The 18,041-nt window shown below is 44.5% G+C and overlaps 3 protein-coding genes across 3 annotated transcripts in view; all 3 read left to right on the forward strand.

Moving 5' to 3' along the window:
• The window catches only part of inf2 (inverted formin 2), a 5,900-nt gene extending 924 nt beyond the window's left edge, over window positions 1-4,976 (forward strand). Inside the window, exons 2-5 of the mRNA XM_005916928.3 lie at window positions 2,855-3,265; window positions 3,831-3,946; window positions 4,030-4,189; window positions 4,939-4,976. Coding sequence (XP_005916990.1) covers window positions 2,869-3,265; window positions 3,831-3,946; window positions 4,030-4,189; window positions 4,939-4,976 — 711 coding nt within the window. The 5' untranslated portion in view covers window positions 2,855-2,868. The remainder of the gene's footprint in view (window positions 1-2,854; window positions 3,266-3,830; window positions 3,947-4,029; window positions 4,190-4,938) is intronic.
• A 2,314-nt stretch (window positions 4,977-7,290) lies between these two features.
• Window positions 7,291-13,629, forward strand: LOC102292422 (inverted formin-2). Its single transcript, XM_014331985.2, has 11 exons — window positions 7,291-7,461; window positions 7,569-7,654; window positions 7,755-7,855; window positions 9,106-9,176; window positions 9,259-9,366; window positions 9,469-9,539; window positions 9,640-9,760; window positions 9,873-10,037; window positions 10,345-10,447; window positions 10,554-10,706; window positions 10,999-13,629. The coding sequence occupies exons 1-11, from the start codon at window positions 7,342-7,344 to the stop codon at window positions 11,964-11,966; spliced, it is 2,067 nt and encodes a 688-aa protein (XP_014187471.2). The 5' UTR covers window positions 7,291-7,341; the 3' UTR covers window positions 11,967-13,629.
• A 153-nt stretch (window positions 13,630-13,782) lies between these two features.
• On the forward strand, window positions 13,783-17,824 carry adss1 (adenylosuccinate synthase 1). The gene is made up of 13 exons (XM_005916929.3): window positions 13,783-14,111; window positions 14,962-15,064; window positions 15,150-15,212; window positions 15,291-15,341; window positions 15,458-15,524; window positions 15,649-15,756; window positions 15,849-15,930; window positions 16,020-16,146; window positions 16,263-16,417; window positions 16,958-17,082; window positions 17,220-17,317; window positions 17,417-17,566; window positions 17,658-17,824. Exons 1-13 carry the CDS (start codon window positions 13,923-13,925, stop codon window positions 17,708-17,710), a joined length of 1,371 nt encoding a protein of 456 aa, XP_005916991.1. The 5' UTR covers window positions 13,783-13,922; the 3' UTR covers window positions 17,711-17,824.
• Window positions 17,825-18,041: the final 217 nt, after the last annotated feature.

Raw genomic sequence — 18,041 nt, forward strand, 5'->3', positions numbered from 1 at the left:
GATTTACGTGATTTCAGCCGTAGTTTCAGTGTTTAAATGAAATAGTCTCAAATTTCATACAATTTCTGCTCAATCTGGCGTCTCAGTAGTTTATTTACTGTTTGTGATTACTGTCATACATGGCCCTGCACACAGAAGCTGTGCATATGCTTCTGAGGAAATAAGTCAGTGGAGATGTCCCTGCATGTTCACAAGTGTTGAGGTTGTACTGTAGCAGTGGGCTGCTTGTGTAGGCGGCTAAACCAGAGGACCGGTGAGTAGGTTTGTCCTGATGCAGTGAATCAGCCTGCTATTAGTGGTACATGTTCTGGCAGACAAGGTCGGAAAATGAAAGTGGCTTATGTTTGAGGAATGCAGAAAAGAATATGCTGCAAACATTAGTGCTGAGGAGCAGTTAACCAGAGGATCACTCGACGTAACTAAACTGCTAGATCTACATAGGAATTTAAGCAGCTATCTTACTTCTTTTATTTTATTTTTATTATGCACCACTAAAAGGTGTGTCGCCTTTTTTCCTTTTATTTGTTGTTCCTTTATAGTTGCTTATCTACTGCGCGTGAATGGCTTTTGATCAGTCAGGTAATGGGAAACGGGAGTTCAGGGAGATTCTGGGATTCTGGGTTGGCATCTAAAAGCTTTGTGTCTGAAGTAGAAAAAAACTGTAATTTTCTATAAATAGAAATCTGAATTAGAATGAATGAATAAGTCTTGATAAGCACTGATTTCTTTTATTGTGAAATGCTGGATTTGGAGGGCCTGTGTCTGACATCAACACTGTAGATTTAATCAGGTGGGTGGGTGTATGACTTGCAAACAAGTATAGACTTTTTGTTGGCTCTACTTGATAGAGGAGTAGAGAGCACACAGGAAAGTGCAGAGAAAGCAAAGTGGAATGACACAGTGGAAATTCTCCAGGCAGGATGTTTGGGCACACTAATGATGCTGTTTTGACACCGTCTTTTGGCATCTTAGTCACCTGATCAACCAAGTGAGCACTTTTTACGTGAAACTTCAGTAGCCTTTTTACTGATTTCAGACTTTTTGTACTATAGTGTATGATCATTTTTGAATTGCATGTGTTGTTTCCCTACACATCATCTCTGATGTTGCTCAGCATGTAGCCCAGATATTTGTGCTTGGATAGAATGTGTCTTAAGTCGGAAAGCACTCCTTAGAAATGAAACTAAAGCATCAAAGGAGGAACTGGAGCTGTCATACCACCAGTGTATTTATCACAAGCCAAGCTTCCTCTCCCAGGAAAGTCCTTTCCTTCCCTTCTGAAAAGTTCCCAAACTGTGCTGCCAAGTCATGCTCGCGGCACGCTTTTTCTACACACCAGCCTCTCTTTGGAAGTGTGTGAGTCAGCTGTGGAATCCACTTAACAAAATTCTCAGCGCATTTTAATGACTCCCAGTAACTTCACAGTATTCATGACTGTGAAAATTCTCCCGTTTACAGGCGTCAATTTGCAACTTTTGTTCTCCAGTTACTTTGGAAATGAGAGCAAGCTGTACCTCTGAATCAGAAAGTGTGTAAAGGATTACTGGCCATAAGTCTTATTAGCCTGAGAAAGAGGAGGAGGAAGGGGGTTAGGGAGCATGCATCCATTTTGTGACTAATGAACACGGCCCTTTGAAGAGCATTGAGAAGGCCTATTGTAAAAGACCATTGTCTGGCTGCTTGCTGCCACGGTAACACTCTCACACTGGCAGCAGGACTGAAATGCTGCAGTCAGAAGTGACAAATGCTTTGCCAGGAGAGAAAAAAAGTGAGAAAAGAAAGGCTTCATTTTTACCTTGACTCCGCAGAGCGGATTGAAATTCAATTTGGAGGATGTTTCACAAGACAGCAGCTTTGTTCTCAGAGAAAATACCCACTTATAGGAGTCAGCGAAGACATTTGCAAGCAGTTTCATTTACAGAGCATCTAACATGCAGAAAGCAGAGCCTTATGTTGTTGCTTAGGTTGATAAAGAGGACTGGTGAAGGCTGGAATTCCTTCCTGGCCGTTTTCCTTTCCTGACCTTTTTTGCCCTGCATTGTTTCTCCGTGCTCGCTCCGTTGTCTCGTTTGTATATCCTTTCCGTGCCAAGTGTAAAATCAACAACTGGGGACACAGGAGCCTTCTTGTGGTGGAGCAGCTAATATTGCAACTTCAAGTTTGGAAACAAAGTATTTTTAGACTCTCAGGGCAAAGTTTTCCCCTTTTTTGGATTAAACTCTTACCCTGTTGACTTTCTCCGTGTGTCGGAATGTGCCTGTGTTATTTATTTCGAGGCTCGGGTTGAGACGGATTGGTGAAAGTGGGGATTGCATTGATGGGAATACACCAGAAAAAGGCGACTTTTAGGGATCGGTGTGTGCCCATCAGTGCGTGAGCTTCCTTCTTTGTATCAGCTCTTCACAAGCACGCCTCCCAAACGTTGCAGTTTAATTCCAGCTAACTTGGCATTTAATTTATTGTTGTTGAAAATATTGAACAGGTTATCCAAATACCATCAAGCCTGGCTTTGTGCAGAGTTCTGATGAGCTGACAGTCAGACTCGCTCAAGCAGGATTAAGAGGGAATGTTTGGCAGAGCTGGTGATGGCCGCTGACGTATCTTTTACTCGTTTCTAAAGTGCAAAGCTGTCGTTTCCCATTCTGCTTTCGATAAAGAATAGTTTTGGCCTGTTTTCTGTGGTTTGGATAACAATGATAGCCCTCTGCCACACAAGATTACGGCATGTCGGCGCAAGCAGGCAGGCGGTATCTGCACGCTACCAACTTGCAGAATTTCCTGAGAGCTGTTTCGCTTCATCTGTACGGCACTTGCAGAACTGTAAATGTTTCTCTTTTTTTCTCCCCACCTGCAGTTTATACAGCAGCAATGTCTGGAAAATCAGATGGGAAAAAGAAGTGGGCGGCGGTCAGGGATCGCCTGGGTTCCTCGCAGGACTCTGACACTCAGCAGGAAGCCAACCTGGAGAATTCTGATCCAGAGCTGTGCATCAGACTGCTCCAAGTCCCCACTGTCGTCAACTACTCTGGGCTGAAGCGCCGCCTGGAAGGCAGCGATCAGACATGGATGGTGCAGTTCCTGGAGTTAAGCGGGCTGGATCTCCTCCTGGAGGCCCTGGACCGTCTCTCCGGGCGCGGATGCTCTCGCATTGCAGATGCTCTCCTGCAGCTCACCTGCGTCAGCTGCGTCCGAGCAGTGATGAACTCGACGGCGGGGATTCACTTCATCATAGAAAACGAGGGATACATTCGGAAGCTCTCCCAAGGTTGACCACAAATGCGCTTTCCCAGTGTCGTGTTGATGCCTCTGCTCAGTCTCACATGGAAATAAACGTTCCAGATATTTCATTATTAAAAGTTCTTTCAAATAAAGCCGTCTCCTCTTTAATGGCAGGAGATTTGACCTTTTTTTTTCGTGTTTTATGTAACATTTGTAATATTGTGTTAAAGTGGTCATAGCTCACATGATTAAAGGGTTCTCTGTGACTCATTCTGTCAAGCTGAATTTTCCAGGCATGTCCTCAGCTTTAACATGCAGACATGAGTCATTAAGGGTCGCTTCGGGACATCCCTGAATTTGTAATGTGACAGTGTGCTGTGAATATTGGATTTCCCCACCTACAGACACATATTTATCTACAGTACAGCAACAGATCTTTAGAGGGCAAAGTTCAAGTAGTGTTGCCTCAAAGACGGCAAAACAATCCTTTTACTTTAGGTCTGGACACAAAGCGGAAAGAGTAGACACGGGGGAATTATTTTAAGGAAAACTGATATGGAAAATAGGAGAATTCATCCTTTGCTGATGTGTGCAATCATTATGCTACACAGCGTTGGACACCTCCAACACCATGGTGAAGAAGCAGGTGTTTGAGCTTCTTGCAGCCCTCAGCATGTTCTCTCTGGACGGTCATCGGCTGGCCCTTGACGCCCTGGAACATTACAAGGCAAGCGGATTAAACCTGTAGAAAAGTTAGCAGAGCTCCATTCTGACTTTCCTCTCACATCTCAAATGTGGTTTCTCCTTCAGGGCGTAAAGACGCAGCAGTATCGCTTCAGCGTGATTATGAACGAGCTCCAGGCCACAGATAACGTCCCTTACATGGTCACGCTCCTCAGTGTCATCAACGCTCTCATCTTCGGGACAGAGGACCTCAGGCAGCGGGATAGGATGAGAAAGGAGTTCATCGGTAGGTTTGGCTGCTCCTCAACAGTTAATTCCTTTACTGTCCTGTTATAGGAAAAGGTGACGCTGTGGGTAAACTGTTAGCTCAAAGTGAATACAAAGGGGGAAAGCAGGCCATGGGCAGGAGCGCTCATACGAATATATCTGTCACTGGGTCTGACTAAGAATAGGTCTCCTGGCCTCATTCTCACTTTTACAAAATGCCTCAGAATAAAAAATAAAAAAAAAATTCAAGCCTTTATTAGATGGTGTAATTCATTCATTTTGCACCACAAATCAGCAGAAATGAAAATATCACCACTCTCAGAATAAGTGGGCAGCATTAAACCTTGAATGCAGAGTAGGCCGTTTCCTCTGAGGGCCACCAGTGTATATTCTGTGCAAACACTGGTTTAACCTTTGACTAAGTTAACAGTTATTTTAAATGAGGAACAAGTGTTAACCGCTAAGCTTCCTGAAGAGCACCACATTCATGATGGTTTGAGAAATATCCCATAGCTTCTCTCCCCCAGCATATTAGTTTTGGACCAATCAGGTGGCTGATTGGTCCAATTGGTTTGGACCAATCAGCCACCTGATTGGCCACGCCTCCTTTCTGATTGTTCACCCGTGACTTCCTGGAATTTCCCCCCAAACTAACATATCGTCCTGTGTGGAGGCAGGCGACACTGTTTGTACGACATTTCATGAAAAGCCGCTGATTTCTTGTTGTTTTACTCGGCGCTGTGTCATTTTGTGTTATTTTGCTTGCAGGGCTTCAGTTACTTGATGTTCTGCCAAAGCTGAGGTGAGCCATCCTTCTGGTGTTCACATTTGATTATTTTTTTCAGCCTCTTAATTTCCGCAATAAAGTCGCTGAGGTACATTTTTAAAGGTTCCTTTTTAAAAGCTATAATCACCGCAAGTGAAATGGTGCTTTTAGAAAAATAGTTTTTTTTATGTATTTCCATTAATGGCATAAATTGGATCAAAGGTCCTTGTCAGAACTTTTTAAGGAAAAAACACTGAAGATGGGACTGAACTAAACTATGAACCGAGCTATGACTGTAATACGTGTGTGTGCGTTTGCAGGGAGCAGGAGGATGAAGACTTGATTATTCAGTGCGAAGCTTTTGAAGAGGCGATGGCTGAAGATGAGGAAGAGCTCCTGCGAGTGTATGGGGGCATTGATATGAGTAATCACCTGGAGGTTTTTACTACACTTTTTAACAAGGTGAGAAAAGCCTATTGAAATGGCTCTGTCAACTCCTAATAAAAAATATAGTCCATCAAGCAGAACACTGCATGAATGCGGCTTTTCTCTCAGAAGTCTCACAGTAAAGAGAGGGACCTGTTAACAAGATACAGATTAAAATACCTTATTATCCTTGTGCATAAATTTAAAAAAAATGTGCAAATTATCAAGCTTAATGTTCTTGTGGGTGTTTGTGTGCAGGTGAGCAGCTCCCCAGCCTCTCTCCAGCTGTTGTCCATCCTGCAGACGTTGCTGGTGCTGGGACCAGGGCGCCCTGACATCTGGCTGGCTCTGGAGGCCATCACTAACAGAGCCATACTGCTCGCCCAGGACTGTGAGTCAGCACAGCAGCAACAATGCTTTCACTCCAGATCAACACTTTAAAAGAGGCTAATGGCTGCTTAGTGGCCACATGGTGAAGACGAGTGATTATTCAGGCATATAGAGCGCCTTGAGATGAAAGGCAGGGAGCCGGTGTTAGGATGGCTGAAAGCTTCTGTTGTAGAGTGGGAAGCTAATTCACATCGTGTGTGTGTTTTCTGGTTTTGTGCTGCAGCTCAGATGGAGTCCTGTGAGAAGATCATGCAGCGGCTGATGGTTTTTAAAAGAAAAAGCTGCGACGATCGGCACGAGGTGGACGGACTGCGGGTCAAAGTGGATAAGGCTGTGCAGACGGAGCTGGATCACCCGTACACGGAGAAGCCAAACAAAAGCACACCGTCCCCTAAAAGGCCACTGTGTACCTCTGTTCCACCCCCACCACCCCCTCTACCGCCCTCTAACCAGTGCCCGCCGCCACCGCCGCCACCTCCTCCACCGCTACCTGGAGGGTTTGCTGGTCCCCCGCCACCTCCTCCATTGCCTGGAATGGCTCCCCCACCACCACCACCACCTCCTCTGCCCTTTGGACCAGGGGTCCCCCCTCCTCCCCCGCCCTTACCAGGGATGGGTGGTGGGCCACCACCGCCTCCACCTTTACCCGGCATGCCTCCTCCGCCTCCACCTCCAACAGGCATGATTGTGGCCCAGAGTAGCCAGGCCCTGGGCTGCAGCGCGCCCTCAAAGACAAGCCGCTGTCCCACTCTGAGGATGAAGAAGCTCAACTGGCAGAAACTTCGCACTGTTACTGGTAAGTGGATAAAACCTCCATTTTTTTTAAATTGTTTTATTTTAATTTTAATAACTGTCAAATCTCATACTAATTCTTCTGTTGCATAAATCTGTATTATCAGCTAATACAGTATAGGTCCCACATTTTTAAATAGCAATAATTATGAGGAATTTAAGCAAAGGCATTGGCTGCTGCCATCTGTGTAGTGGACAGTTGATGGGAGTGGAGCGCTGACATGAATAGCGCTCTGAGTTGTTAAACCATCCAAAATTGGGTGTTAATTAATGTGGGTGTCGAAGGCTTCCCTCAAGTTTCTGGAAGGAGAGAGATGATCACTTGGCACAATGTCCGTACAAAAGTGGAGCCGCACAAGCTCATGACGGGTTACTCTTTTCCTTCGTGCACACAGATGGTCACTCCATGTGGGCCTCGGTTCAGAAAGAGCCGCCTCCTCACGAGCCCGACTACAGCAGCATCGAGCAGCTGTTCTGCCTCCCGGTGGCCGAACACAAAGACAAGGGGGCAGCTGCTCCTGTCAAGAAGGAGCCTAAAGAGGTGTGCTTGGTCAGCTCTCGACGGTGCTCCTCGGAGCAGAAGCACTCAGAAAAACACTGCTAATAAGCCGAGGCGAACAATCAGTAATCCTGTTTTTGTTCTCTTACACCCCCCTTCTCCACCCACCTTTTTATAGATCACGTTCATCGACCCAAAGAAAAGCTTGAACGTGAATATATTCCTCAAGCAGTTCAAATGGTGAGATATCAAACACATTTTTGTGCTTTGATGCGTTTTGCTCGTGTTTCTACTTTCTATGTTCTCTCCGTCCAGCACAAACGAGGAGTTTGTGGGCATGATCCAGAGTGGGGATCGGACTCGGTTTGATGTGGAGGTGCTAAAACAGCTGCTTAAGCTCCTGCCAGAGAAGCATGAGGTTTGTGCTGCCAACATCCTTACCTCGAGTGTTTTTATCTGCCAATTAAGGCCCTGCTTGAGGATGATGGTGCTTGGTCTGAGTCAGTGCTTTGTGTTTTCACGTAGATGGAGAATCTGAAGTCCTACCAGGGAGAGAAAGACAAGCTGGCAAATGTCGATCGCTTCTACACCGCTCTCCTTACTGTGCCATGGTAACCCCCCCCCCCCTTCTTTTAAGTTTATTTCTGCTTTAAGTGTTGCTTACGTGGCTGCCGTGTGCGTGACTTCTTCTCTTCTCGCTCTTCTCTTCAGTTATCAGTTGAGGATTGAGTGCATGCTTTTGTGCGAGGAAACTGCATCGGTGTTGGAGATGCTCAAACCTAAAGTCAAGCTTGTGGAGGAGGCCTGCCACTGTAAGTAAGCCTTAGTCCCTCACCTGTGTTCGCATGCATTCAGCTATAATTCTTAAGGGAGGGGTTCACCTTAAAATCAGTTTTCTGGCTTTTCATCAGTGTATCTGTTGCACTCTTGACTCCAATGAAAGCACATGGCACTTGCCTTGAGGATATTCAAAGCAGAAAATGTTAGATTTGTGCAACTGCAACGTCTCTTTCCAGAAATCATGATGCAGCTACTCAAAAAGAAAAAAAATCCATAATTCTTATTTTGAGCAGTTTTGTGTGGGAACTATTTTCTCTCTTTACCGAGCCATCTACACCTGGAAGGGTGTCTGGCTCTGCATTCTCCGAATCATGCTGGCTTTTTGCACAATGTGTGTTTTATTGAGCACTTCTAGCCACCACATCCATCTCCGAGGTGGCTTCAAGCCAAGTGAGACAGAGCGAAGCCCACGATCCTCCGCCAGGAAAAGAGTGGAGCTGAGCTGTCGTCTCATGTGGAGGAGTTCACGTATTTACAGGTTTAGTTCGTGAGTGCAGGATTGGCAAATGGAATTGCTGCACGATATGCGGTGATGCGGGCAGTGTGTTAGTCTGTTATGGTGAAGAAAGAGCTGAGTGTGAAGGCGAAGCTGTCAGCTTGATTAGTCCATCCACATCATGTTGTCATGACTGAGCACTGTTTGTACAGGTGAGGAACGTAGTCATCCGCGTTCACTCCTCCACAGCCAGCTGAGGTGAGTGGGTGTCTGACTACGATGCTATCCAGTCGCCTCCTAGGTGAAGACGTTTTGGGCATATCCAACAGGGAGAAAGCCCGGGACACGCTGGAGACATTATGCGTCTCAGCTGGCTTAGGAGTGCCTCAGGAAGAGGATAAGGCGGTTGTTTGGGGAGGAAGGAAATTGAGTAGATGGATGAATATATCCACCAGCTTAATGCGAGTAGATGGCATTACAGCCCAAGTGAGAGGAGTATCATTAATGTTTACGTCCTGTTATCTGTCACAGGCGCATGCTTCACGTGGGGATGGATGTGGGCTTCCTTCTGTTCAGTGATGACGATGCATTCACTTAAGCAAGAAAAAAGTTCCTGCACAACGAAGCTTGTCTATTTGCTAAATAACTGGGACATCATTTATGAAAATAGCACAACAGGCCTGATTGTGGAAAAATAAGGAAATTTGATTAAGGGTGAACTTTTTTTTTTAATTGGCTAGCTTAAAATATGTCTTATATGTTAACACAATGTCACTGGTTTCCCAGCTCTTAGAACGAGCACGCTCATGCCCAGTTTTTGCAGGCTCATCCTCGACGTGGGAAATTTTCTAAACTATGTAAGAACCTCATCTCTTATTTCTCTGTCAGTTGAGCTGACATTTAGACAGTTTGCATTTTTAATCACTGGTCCACTTTCAGGGAAGTCACACTGGGAACGCAGAGGGGTTCAAGATTAGCTCCCTGCTCAAGCTCACAGAAACCAAGGCCAACAAGAGCCGCATTACGCTGCTTCATCACATCCTGGAGGTACGCAAACCGGCCGGCAGCTACTGCAGTGTCTTTTGGGGTTTTTTTTCTCCTCAGTCATGAAATTGTTTAATCACCCATTGCATGGCTTGTTTTGCAAAGGAAGCAGAGGCAAACCACCCAGAGCTGTTGGCTCTACCGGATGAAATAGCCATATGTGAAAAGGCAGCAGGGTATGGAAATCTTTCATGCAAACTTAGTCTTAATTTTTTTTTCTTCAACTATTTTGTCAAAGATTTCTAACACTTGGCGCTTGTCACCCTTGCTCCTCAGAGTTAACCTGGACTCTGTTCAGTCAGAAGCCAGTGCGTTACTCAAACGGCTGAATGAGACAGCCAAGAAAGTCTCCAACTCTGCGGAGGAGGTGAAGGAGCAGTATGCAAAGGTTCTCGAGGTAAAACGTCAATCTTTGCTTCTTCTCCAAATGGATGCAAAACTGCATAACTCGGCACTGTTTTCTTGGCAGCTGGATCCACATCCCAAATGCTTCTCTCTCTCTGCTGCAGGCAAATCTGGAGTTGTTCGGAGAATTAAACGAGAGATTTGCCGCGATTGAGACGAAAAAGGGTGAACTGGCTGTCTATTTATGTGAAGATGCCAATCAGCTGTCACTGGAGGAACTCTTCGGTACCATCAGGACTTTCCGAGGACTCTTCATCAAGGCGCTGAAGGTCAGAGAGGCCGCTTTGGTTGATGTCAAGCATTATGAGACAATCTTAAGAGAGTGTGTGTGTGTGTGTGTGTGTGTGTGTGTGTGTGTGTGTGTGTGTGTGTGTGTGTGTGTGTGTGCGCGCACACTTGGCACTGTTAAATCTTCCTCTTGTGTGTGGGAGGTAGTGTTTTGTTTGTAACATTTGTATCAATAAACTGTGGAAAACTAAGACATGTTAATATGCTACGGCCCAAATGACACAAAGACAAACTGCTATGTACATTTTGTACTTGCGAGATAGTGAAATCCTTCCTTAATGATAACAGGAAAACAAAACTCGGACAGAACAGGCGGCCAAGGCTGAGAAGAGAAAGAAGCAGCTGGCAGAGGAACAGTCCAAGAGACAGAAAGGAGAGAATGGGAAAATAAGTAAGTTGTGAAGAGCGCTGTGTTCTTCTACTGTACTAGAAAATTCTGAACAAGATGTGATGTGACTATCGTGTTTCCCATGTCCTCTTTGTGCCCTTCTTTTTAGTCAAGAAAGGTTTTGTGCCGCAGAACGACGGCTGCATCATAGAAAACCTCCTGGCGGACATCAGAAAAGGTTTCAGCCTCAGAAAGACCCGGCCAAGGTGCGATTCGGAAAGCCTCCCTTCTAGTGAAATGCGTAGGGATACCTGCCCACATGGTAAGGATACGAGGCCGTGGTCTCCATCCGCAGTTCCTAGCTCCGCTCCTGATCCGCTTAACCGCGAGCCACAAAACTGCCTTGTTGGATTATTTGTGCTTCTGCACCGCCTCCCGTCTCGCTAAGTTAGCGCCATTGCTTTTTGTTTGTTTTTGTTTTTTGCTTTGTGGAGCCCACGTGAGCATTTCTTTTTATGGAGAGCCTCTAGTCGTCCTGTCTCATTGCTCGCTGCAGAACATCCCCTAACTTCAGATGTTAATTCTGTTAACTGATTGGCTGTTCTGTCCCCCAGGATCAAGTGCGAAGTCTGTAGGCGAAGAAGCCGTCGACATGGCCACCATTTCCGCTCCTACCGCGTCTCGGACAGAGGGTCGCCACAACAGCACGGGCGAGGTGAACGGCTTTATAAGCCCATCAGAAGAGACTCTGCCGGCTCCTCAGCTGAATGCAGTGCACGACTGCACAGCCGCACCTCCAAGCACACTCCCAGGAAAGACAGCTCCAGCAGCACTCCTGGGAAGACCTACATCTCTGCAGCCAGAGAAAGATGCAGCATCACCCATAGATGTGACTCAAGCTCAGTCTCAGGTTAAAGGGGACCACCAACCATGCCTCCCCACAAATGGCTTTTCATTAGATTCAGCAGAGACCAGCGTCATCAGTCCTTCATCCCTCTCAGACTCTGACCTGCTGGAGGCTACGTTTGATGACACACCCAGCCCGGCCCCCGAGCAGCCAACGGATCTTAGCGTAAACGTTCATGTCAAAGAAATTCCAAGTACGGACACGAAGCAGAGCATGGAAAGCGATATTATGGGAGAGGGGAAAGGAGAAACTACTAATAAACCAAGCCATTTACCAGAGACTGTAGGGCAAGAGAAGTGGCACGAGGAGACCGCGTACACGGGGGCGAAAACGTCTGGCCAAGACGAAGTCGATAGTTGCAAACTTGCAGACCCCAAAAAGAGCCTGATTACGCTCGATGAAGGCATCATGCAGTGCGACGTCCAAGATGCACTGGAACCAGAAGATCTGGCATCTGTGTCCGAAGCCCTTAAGCCAGACCCAAAGAAACAGATGAAGCTCTTTAAACGAAACAAAAAGAAGAGTAATCAAGGTAACCTATCCATTCACTTCAATAAAGGCCATCTCTGGAATGCTAGTCTCTTGACGTTTCTTAAAGCGAATCCTCTGTTAGTGTTTTTATTCCATTTAACATTTTATATCTTATGTATGGGCTATTTTACTATATGTGCATAAATATTTTACATGAATACATATCTTTTAAATTAAACAGTATGAGTGCAGCATTTGTCTTGAAGATTGAATACTGAATGGATTTTTTTAAAACCTGTGGTCCCTTTTTGTTTGAATGTTCTGTTTTCCGTTCTGAAACACAAGGTAACAGTGGGAAAGGACACACTAAACATAAAACAGGCTGTGTGTTGCAGTGAGGTAGGTCAAGTCGATGGGATGGCAAACCGTAAGCCGGAAATTAACTCAATCATCGTCAGAGCTTTTGTTCCAAATAACACGTCATCTGTTGGTCTAACCGGAATCTGGATCTCATTTGTCTGTGTTGTCCGACTTTTAACACACGGCCGTCTCTCTTAACGCTCTCCCAGTTTAGCTGGTTGTCGGGCTAAACTCTTGGGGTTTGTGATATCTGTTAAACTTGAGCCGGGGGGCAAAATAAAAGTATTGTCTTGTGCAATAATCATCTTTAATTAGTGGTTAATCTATTGAAATTAAGTTTTCTGATCTCAAACAGCCTCGCCGTTTGTGGAGTCTCTGTGAAGCCATTGTGGACAGTTATTTCATGAAAGCTGTCACTTGTGTCCTCTTCTTCTTCCTCCATATATTCTTGTCCATTCTCTGAATCTACAACGATTTAACCTGCTAACAGTCTCGTGTGCTTCTTGTAAACTGTTTTGTTAATTAAACATACTGTACATGATATAAAATGTATTTTAAAAAAAAATTAACTCAAACTCTGGGCATCTCTAAGCCAATAATAGTGTTTGCAAGCAAAGCGCCTCTCTGCTGAGGGCCTTTGAGCCGGCAGTGTCGCTTACAGAAATAACTGTGAAAGGTATTAAAGTACACGCTTTCATTCGCACTATTGATTTGAGCATTTGTTCTCTCTAGGTGACTCCAGAAAAAGAAAATCGAGAGGGAAAAGAAAATGCTGACTTCCGAGCAGGAGTTCAGAACAGTTTATTTTATTGGGATTCCATAATGTTGATTGGAGGATGTGGAAGTCTTCTGTGAAGCCTCATCCTGACCAAGAAGAGCGACCACATCTGAGGCTGGGATTTTTTTTTTTTCTTCAATAAATAAATGTTTATTTATATAGCACCTTTCAAGACAGAATCACAAAGTGCTGCACATAAGATTACAAGTCATAAAAAGATTTAAAAAGAGAAAATAAAACGGGCAAAACATTAACCAAAAGCAGTTTTAAAAAGATGAGTTTTGAGTTGTTTTTTAAAAACAGCGACTGAGTCCGCAGTTAATGTTGGGGAAGAGAGTGCCACAGTGGCAAAAGCTCTATCAGCCTTAGTTCTCCTTAGTTTTCACGTTAAAGTCACTTTATGTAAACTGGAGGGTTTTTGTGTTTATGAGGACTATTTTGAGGGGGAGAAAAAAAGCTAAATGTTCTTTATATGTTTGTATAATTGTTGTAATATGCAGTGAATGTGTTTTTGCTATAAGCTTTGTTTATGTTTGCAGCACCCATAAAAAGATGCAGTGTTTGGTTTGAGATATTGAATTTAATCAATTATAAAATAATACAAATCTTATGTCTTAATTTCTTTGTTAATCAAATGATCTGCGACAGGATATATGCGTATAAAGGAGAGCGAGAATGGACTGTAACTTTTAATGTTGGGTATATTTTAATAAAATTGAAGATACTGTTCGTCTGTTCTGTTTTTGATCGTCTGATTCGCATAGATGGCGGTATTGAGGCAATCTGAATCCGTTAGAAAAGCCTCAAAAAGTAATGTTTAAGCAATTCCACCTTCGTGACGGTTGTGTAAAAACTGTTATCTCGGTGCTTCAGCAGCTTTGGGGGTGATTTGTTTGAGCACAGCTACGTACTTCTGTGCGTCTGGCTCTGACATCATCGGATATGCGGTTACACATATGGCAATGCTGCTCTTGGAGACAGTTGGGTCTTCTTGAGGCGGACAGGCTCAAGGCAACACCATCATGTCGCTCAGCTGGTCGGGGAAAGACCAAAAAAACGCAAATCAACCCGCTGCCACCGGGCAGAAGCGACCGCGTAATGACGCGGGGAACAAAGTGACCGTGGTGCTCGGTGCGCAATGGGGAGATGAGGGGAAAGGGAAGGTCGTGGATTTACTGGCTACCGAAGCTGACATTGTCTGCAGATGTCAGGTAAACGTGTGGGTTTGATGAGGACTGTGAGTGGTGCTGCTGAGTATTTTTGCATGAATTCGTGATCTCACGATAAATTCTGTGACTTGCTGGCGCCTGGTAATGTGCAACAGGTGCGAAAGCGAAAACACTCGCACCTCCGGTATATTTAACGCGAGTGTAGCTGTGGATATTTTTCCCCACTACAATAAAGCGACGTGTTTATATTTGTGACGAATTTAAAATATGCAATAGGCAGTTGTGACAGCTCAAAACGAATCTCTTAAATACTGTCAGGCATCATGAATAAGTGCACTTTTTCGAAACCCTGACTACTCTTTTAATGCTTGTAATCGACCTAACACCTCGGGTAAATTTCCTCTGACTGACTCTTTCTGATTGCATTAAATCATCAATAAAAACAGGTCCAGACAGGTCAGTCTGTGACCCGGCCTTGCATAAGACGCATAACGGTCAAGAGGTCTCTTCAGCTCCAGCAGGCACGGAGAAGGCTGTCAACAGCCTGCAGTGTTGTACTACTGACAGGACTAGAACCCTGTGTTCTGAAGGCTTGAGAGCCCAACCCACTGGGCTCCAGGGGTCACATTCTCAGGCTGACATGATACATGAGAAGGCCAGGTCTTATCCAGGGGGGAACAGAGTGGAGGATCCACCAGCAACAGCCAAGTCTGTTAGTTAAAATAGATGCTCGAAAAGCTCAGGAAAGAGGGCACTTATCACTCATCATAAAAATCAGACGGGGCATGTTAGTGTGGCTAAAAGTGATGAGGTGGCCTTGGGTGTTTGATTGTATGTCTTGCTCATTGCCAGTTACTATAATTATTAATAATAAACATTCTTTGATCCATAGGGCGGGAATAATGCAGGACACACAGTGGTGGTGGATGGGAAGGAGTACGACTTCCACCTTCTCCCCAGTGGGATCATTAACCCTAAAAGCATATCTCTTATTGGTAAAGGCTTCAATTTCTATTATTTACAGAGATGCACTATTATTCAAATATTTACCCTCACTTGCTTTTTCCCTTGATCTTCTAGGTAATGGAGTAGTTATACATCTACCTGGTTTGTTTGAAGAAGGGGATAAAAATGACAAGAAAGGTATTTTTAGCAGAAATGAGTGAAACTAGTGTGGACTCAAATTAGCATGTAATCATGTGATTTCTATTCTCTGACCAGGTCTGAAAGGCTGGGAGAAGAGACTCATTGTCTCAGACAGAGCTCACCTCGGTACATCTATGAAGATGTTCTTTGTTTATATATATATATATATATATATAGCTAGCCTGTTTAATTCATCTCTTCAAGGTTGCATCTTATCGATCGTTTTTTCTGTCTCTCCACAGTGTTCGATTTCCACCAGGTTGTTGATGGCTTACAGGAAACTGAAAGACAAGCGCAAGAAGGAAAGAAGTAAGGGTAGCGATAGTGAGGAGGGCAGGACACCATTCAGAGTCAGCCTGACCCTTTCCCAAAGGACGCAACACGATAATTTATTGAATACAACACTGATCTCACACATTGTTTTACATAATAGCATTGGAACTACCAAGAAGGGCATTGGACCTGCATACTCCAGCAAAGCATCTCGCACTGGTCTACGCGTATGTGATCTCCTGGGTGACTTCAAGGACTTCTCTACTAGGTAGGAATGGTGTGTAAAACTCAGGCAGAGGAGTCAAATCCATTTGCATACAGTGATATGTCATGGGTAACACCTCTGGTAAATCTCTTTAGATTCAAGAATCTCGTCCAACAGTATCAGTCCATGTATCCATCCTTGACAGTTGACGTTGAGGACCAGCTGAAAAAACTAAAGGTAGAAACTGATAAGAGTGATGTTATTGAGTGACTGTCTGTTATTGTTTCCAGCACTGAGACATATCTCTGTTTTCTTGCTTCATGGAGGAATTCGCTGAGAGATTGCGGCCGATGGTTAGAGACGGTGTTTATTATATGTACGAAGCTCTTCATGGCCCCCCTAAGAAAATTCTGGTTGAAGGGGCCAATGCTGCTCTGCTTGACATCGACTTTGGTAGGAGCCATAGCAATCGTTTTGTTGTTTTGCTTTTTTTTTCACTTTACTTTGGATATGGGTGATGAAAAGGGAAGAAATCACTGCTGCTGTAATATACAAAATTGTCTCTCTAGGAACATATCCTTTTGTGACATCATCAAACTGCACCGTGGGAGGAGCATGCACCGGTCTCGGCATCCCTCCGATGAATATTGGTGACGTGTTTGGCGTCGCGAAGGCCTACACGACCAGAGTCGGCATTGGAGCCTTCCCCACCGAACAGCTCAATGTGAGTGCCTGGTATCGCAGCAGCACTTGGCAAATCTTGTCACGCGTTTGGCTTTTGGCCTTCACGGTCTGTGTATTGTAAAAAGAGACACATGACATGTTATGTAACACGCAGATATTCAGCTTGACATATACAGTTTGTTTGTGATCCCCCAGCTGACACACAGGCAGCACGGCTGGCAGGCCTGTGTGTGAGGGGGGGGGGGTATTCTCACTGAGTGCAGCTGTCAAATTTTGTGAGAGATGGCTCTTTACCTCTTTTCCAGATCACATGTTCGCAGGGATAAATTTAGGGTCAGACTCTTAGTTAAGGATATATTTACTGTGTGTGCTGGGGTTAATGTTACCTGTAACGGGAACAGGCCATAGGGACTAAGGTCAAGATGTTCAAAGGGCATCCTCCAACTCGTGATGTTTTATTGTACTCGGCTGTGTGTACTTCAGGTGTACTTAATATGCATGTATTTTTATTTATTTATTTATTTTTAGATCTGTAGGATTATAACAGGCAGAGATGTTTATTTCTTGCTTATTTCTGTAGGCAATAGGAGAGCTGCTGCAGACGAGGGGTCACGAAGTGGGTGTGACCACGGGAAGGAAGCGACGTTGCGGCTGGCTGGATCTGGTCATCGTCAGATATGCTCACATGATTAATGGTTTCACTGCGTGAGTGATTAGGACTGGTGCTCATCTGCTGCTTTGTGGTTTTTGTGTTTTATCCCACGAGCATGCCATTTTCCTGCACCGTCACACAGCCTGACACTGATTAACCGCACATGTTAAATGTGACATCTATTCAACAGCATTGCTTTGACAAAACTTGACATTCTGGATGTGCTGGATGAAATTAAAGTTGGAGTTGCCTACAAACTCAACGGGAAGAGGATTCCCCACTTTCCAGGTTGTGGAAAAGAGTAAACGATTTCCCTAATTTGATGGTCTTTGTTTAGGACTGACTGATTAAAGAGTTGGTAATAACTGGTTTCTTTTCAACACAAAGCCAACATGGACGTTTTGCAGAAAGTGGAGGTTGAATATGAGACCTTCCCAGGTTGGAAGACAGACACTTCAGCAGCTAGGAAGTGGAATGACCTCCCAGTCAAGGCACAAAACTACATCCGCTTCATTGAGAACCACATTGGAGTTCCTAGTACGTGTGAGAGAAAATAACACTCGTGTATCTCAATATAAATTTTCTCACACATAACCAAAACTCTTTGTGCTCTTTTCTCTCTTCTTAGTCAAGTGGGTTGGCGTTGGAAAGTCCAGAGAGTGCATGATCCAGATGTTTTAAGTCTTTATCCCACCCCCTTCCCTTGATGGAAGCGCTGGCAGTGTGTCATGTTGAAGCATGTTTCTCCAAGTTACCTTCACTTCATTATATAATAAACAAACATATAAGCTTTGATCCACGCTAACTGTGTTTGTTGTGTTGTAGTTAAATATCCCACTGTTTTTGTGAGTCAAAATATTGGATTTATAAATACATTTATAGCCATATCGCAAATTAAAAACGTGGATGTGTTTCCATGATCCAATAAAGAAAACGTTTTATGATAATCTGATTTCTGGAGCCCAGTCTTGCTGTTTTCAAAAATTGATATAATTGTCTATATATTACTAAT

This window comes from Haplochromis burtoni, unplaced genomic scaffold (genome assembly GCF_018398535.1).
Source record: "Haplochromis burtoni strain Fernald_Lab_line unplaced genomic scaffold, NCSU_Asbu1 Contig_16, whole genome shotgun sequence".
NCBI classification, from domain to species: Eukaryota; Metazoa; Chordata; class Actinopteri; order Cichliformes; family Cichlidae; genus Haplochromis; species Haplochromis burtoni.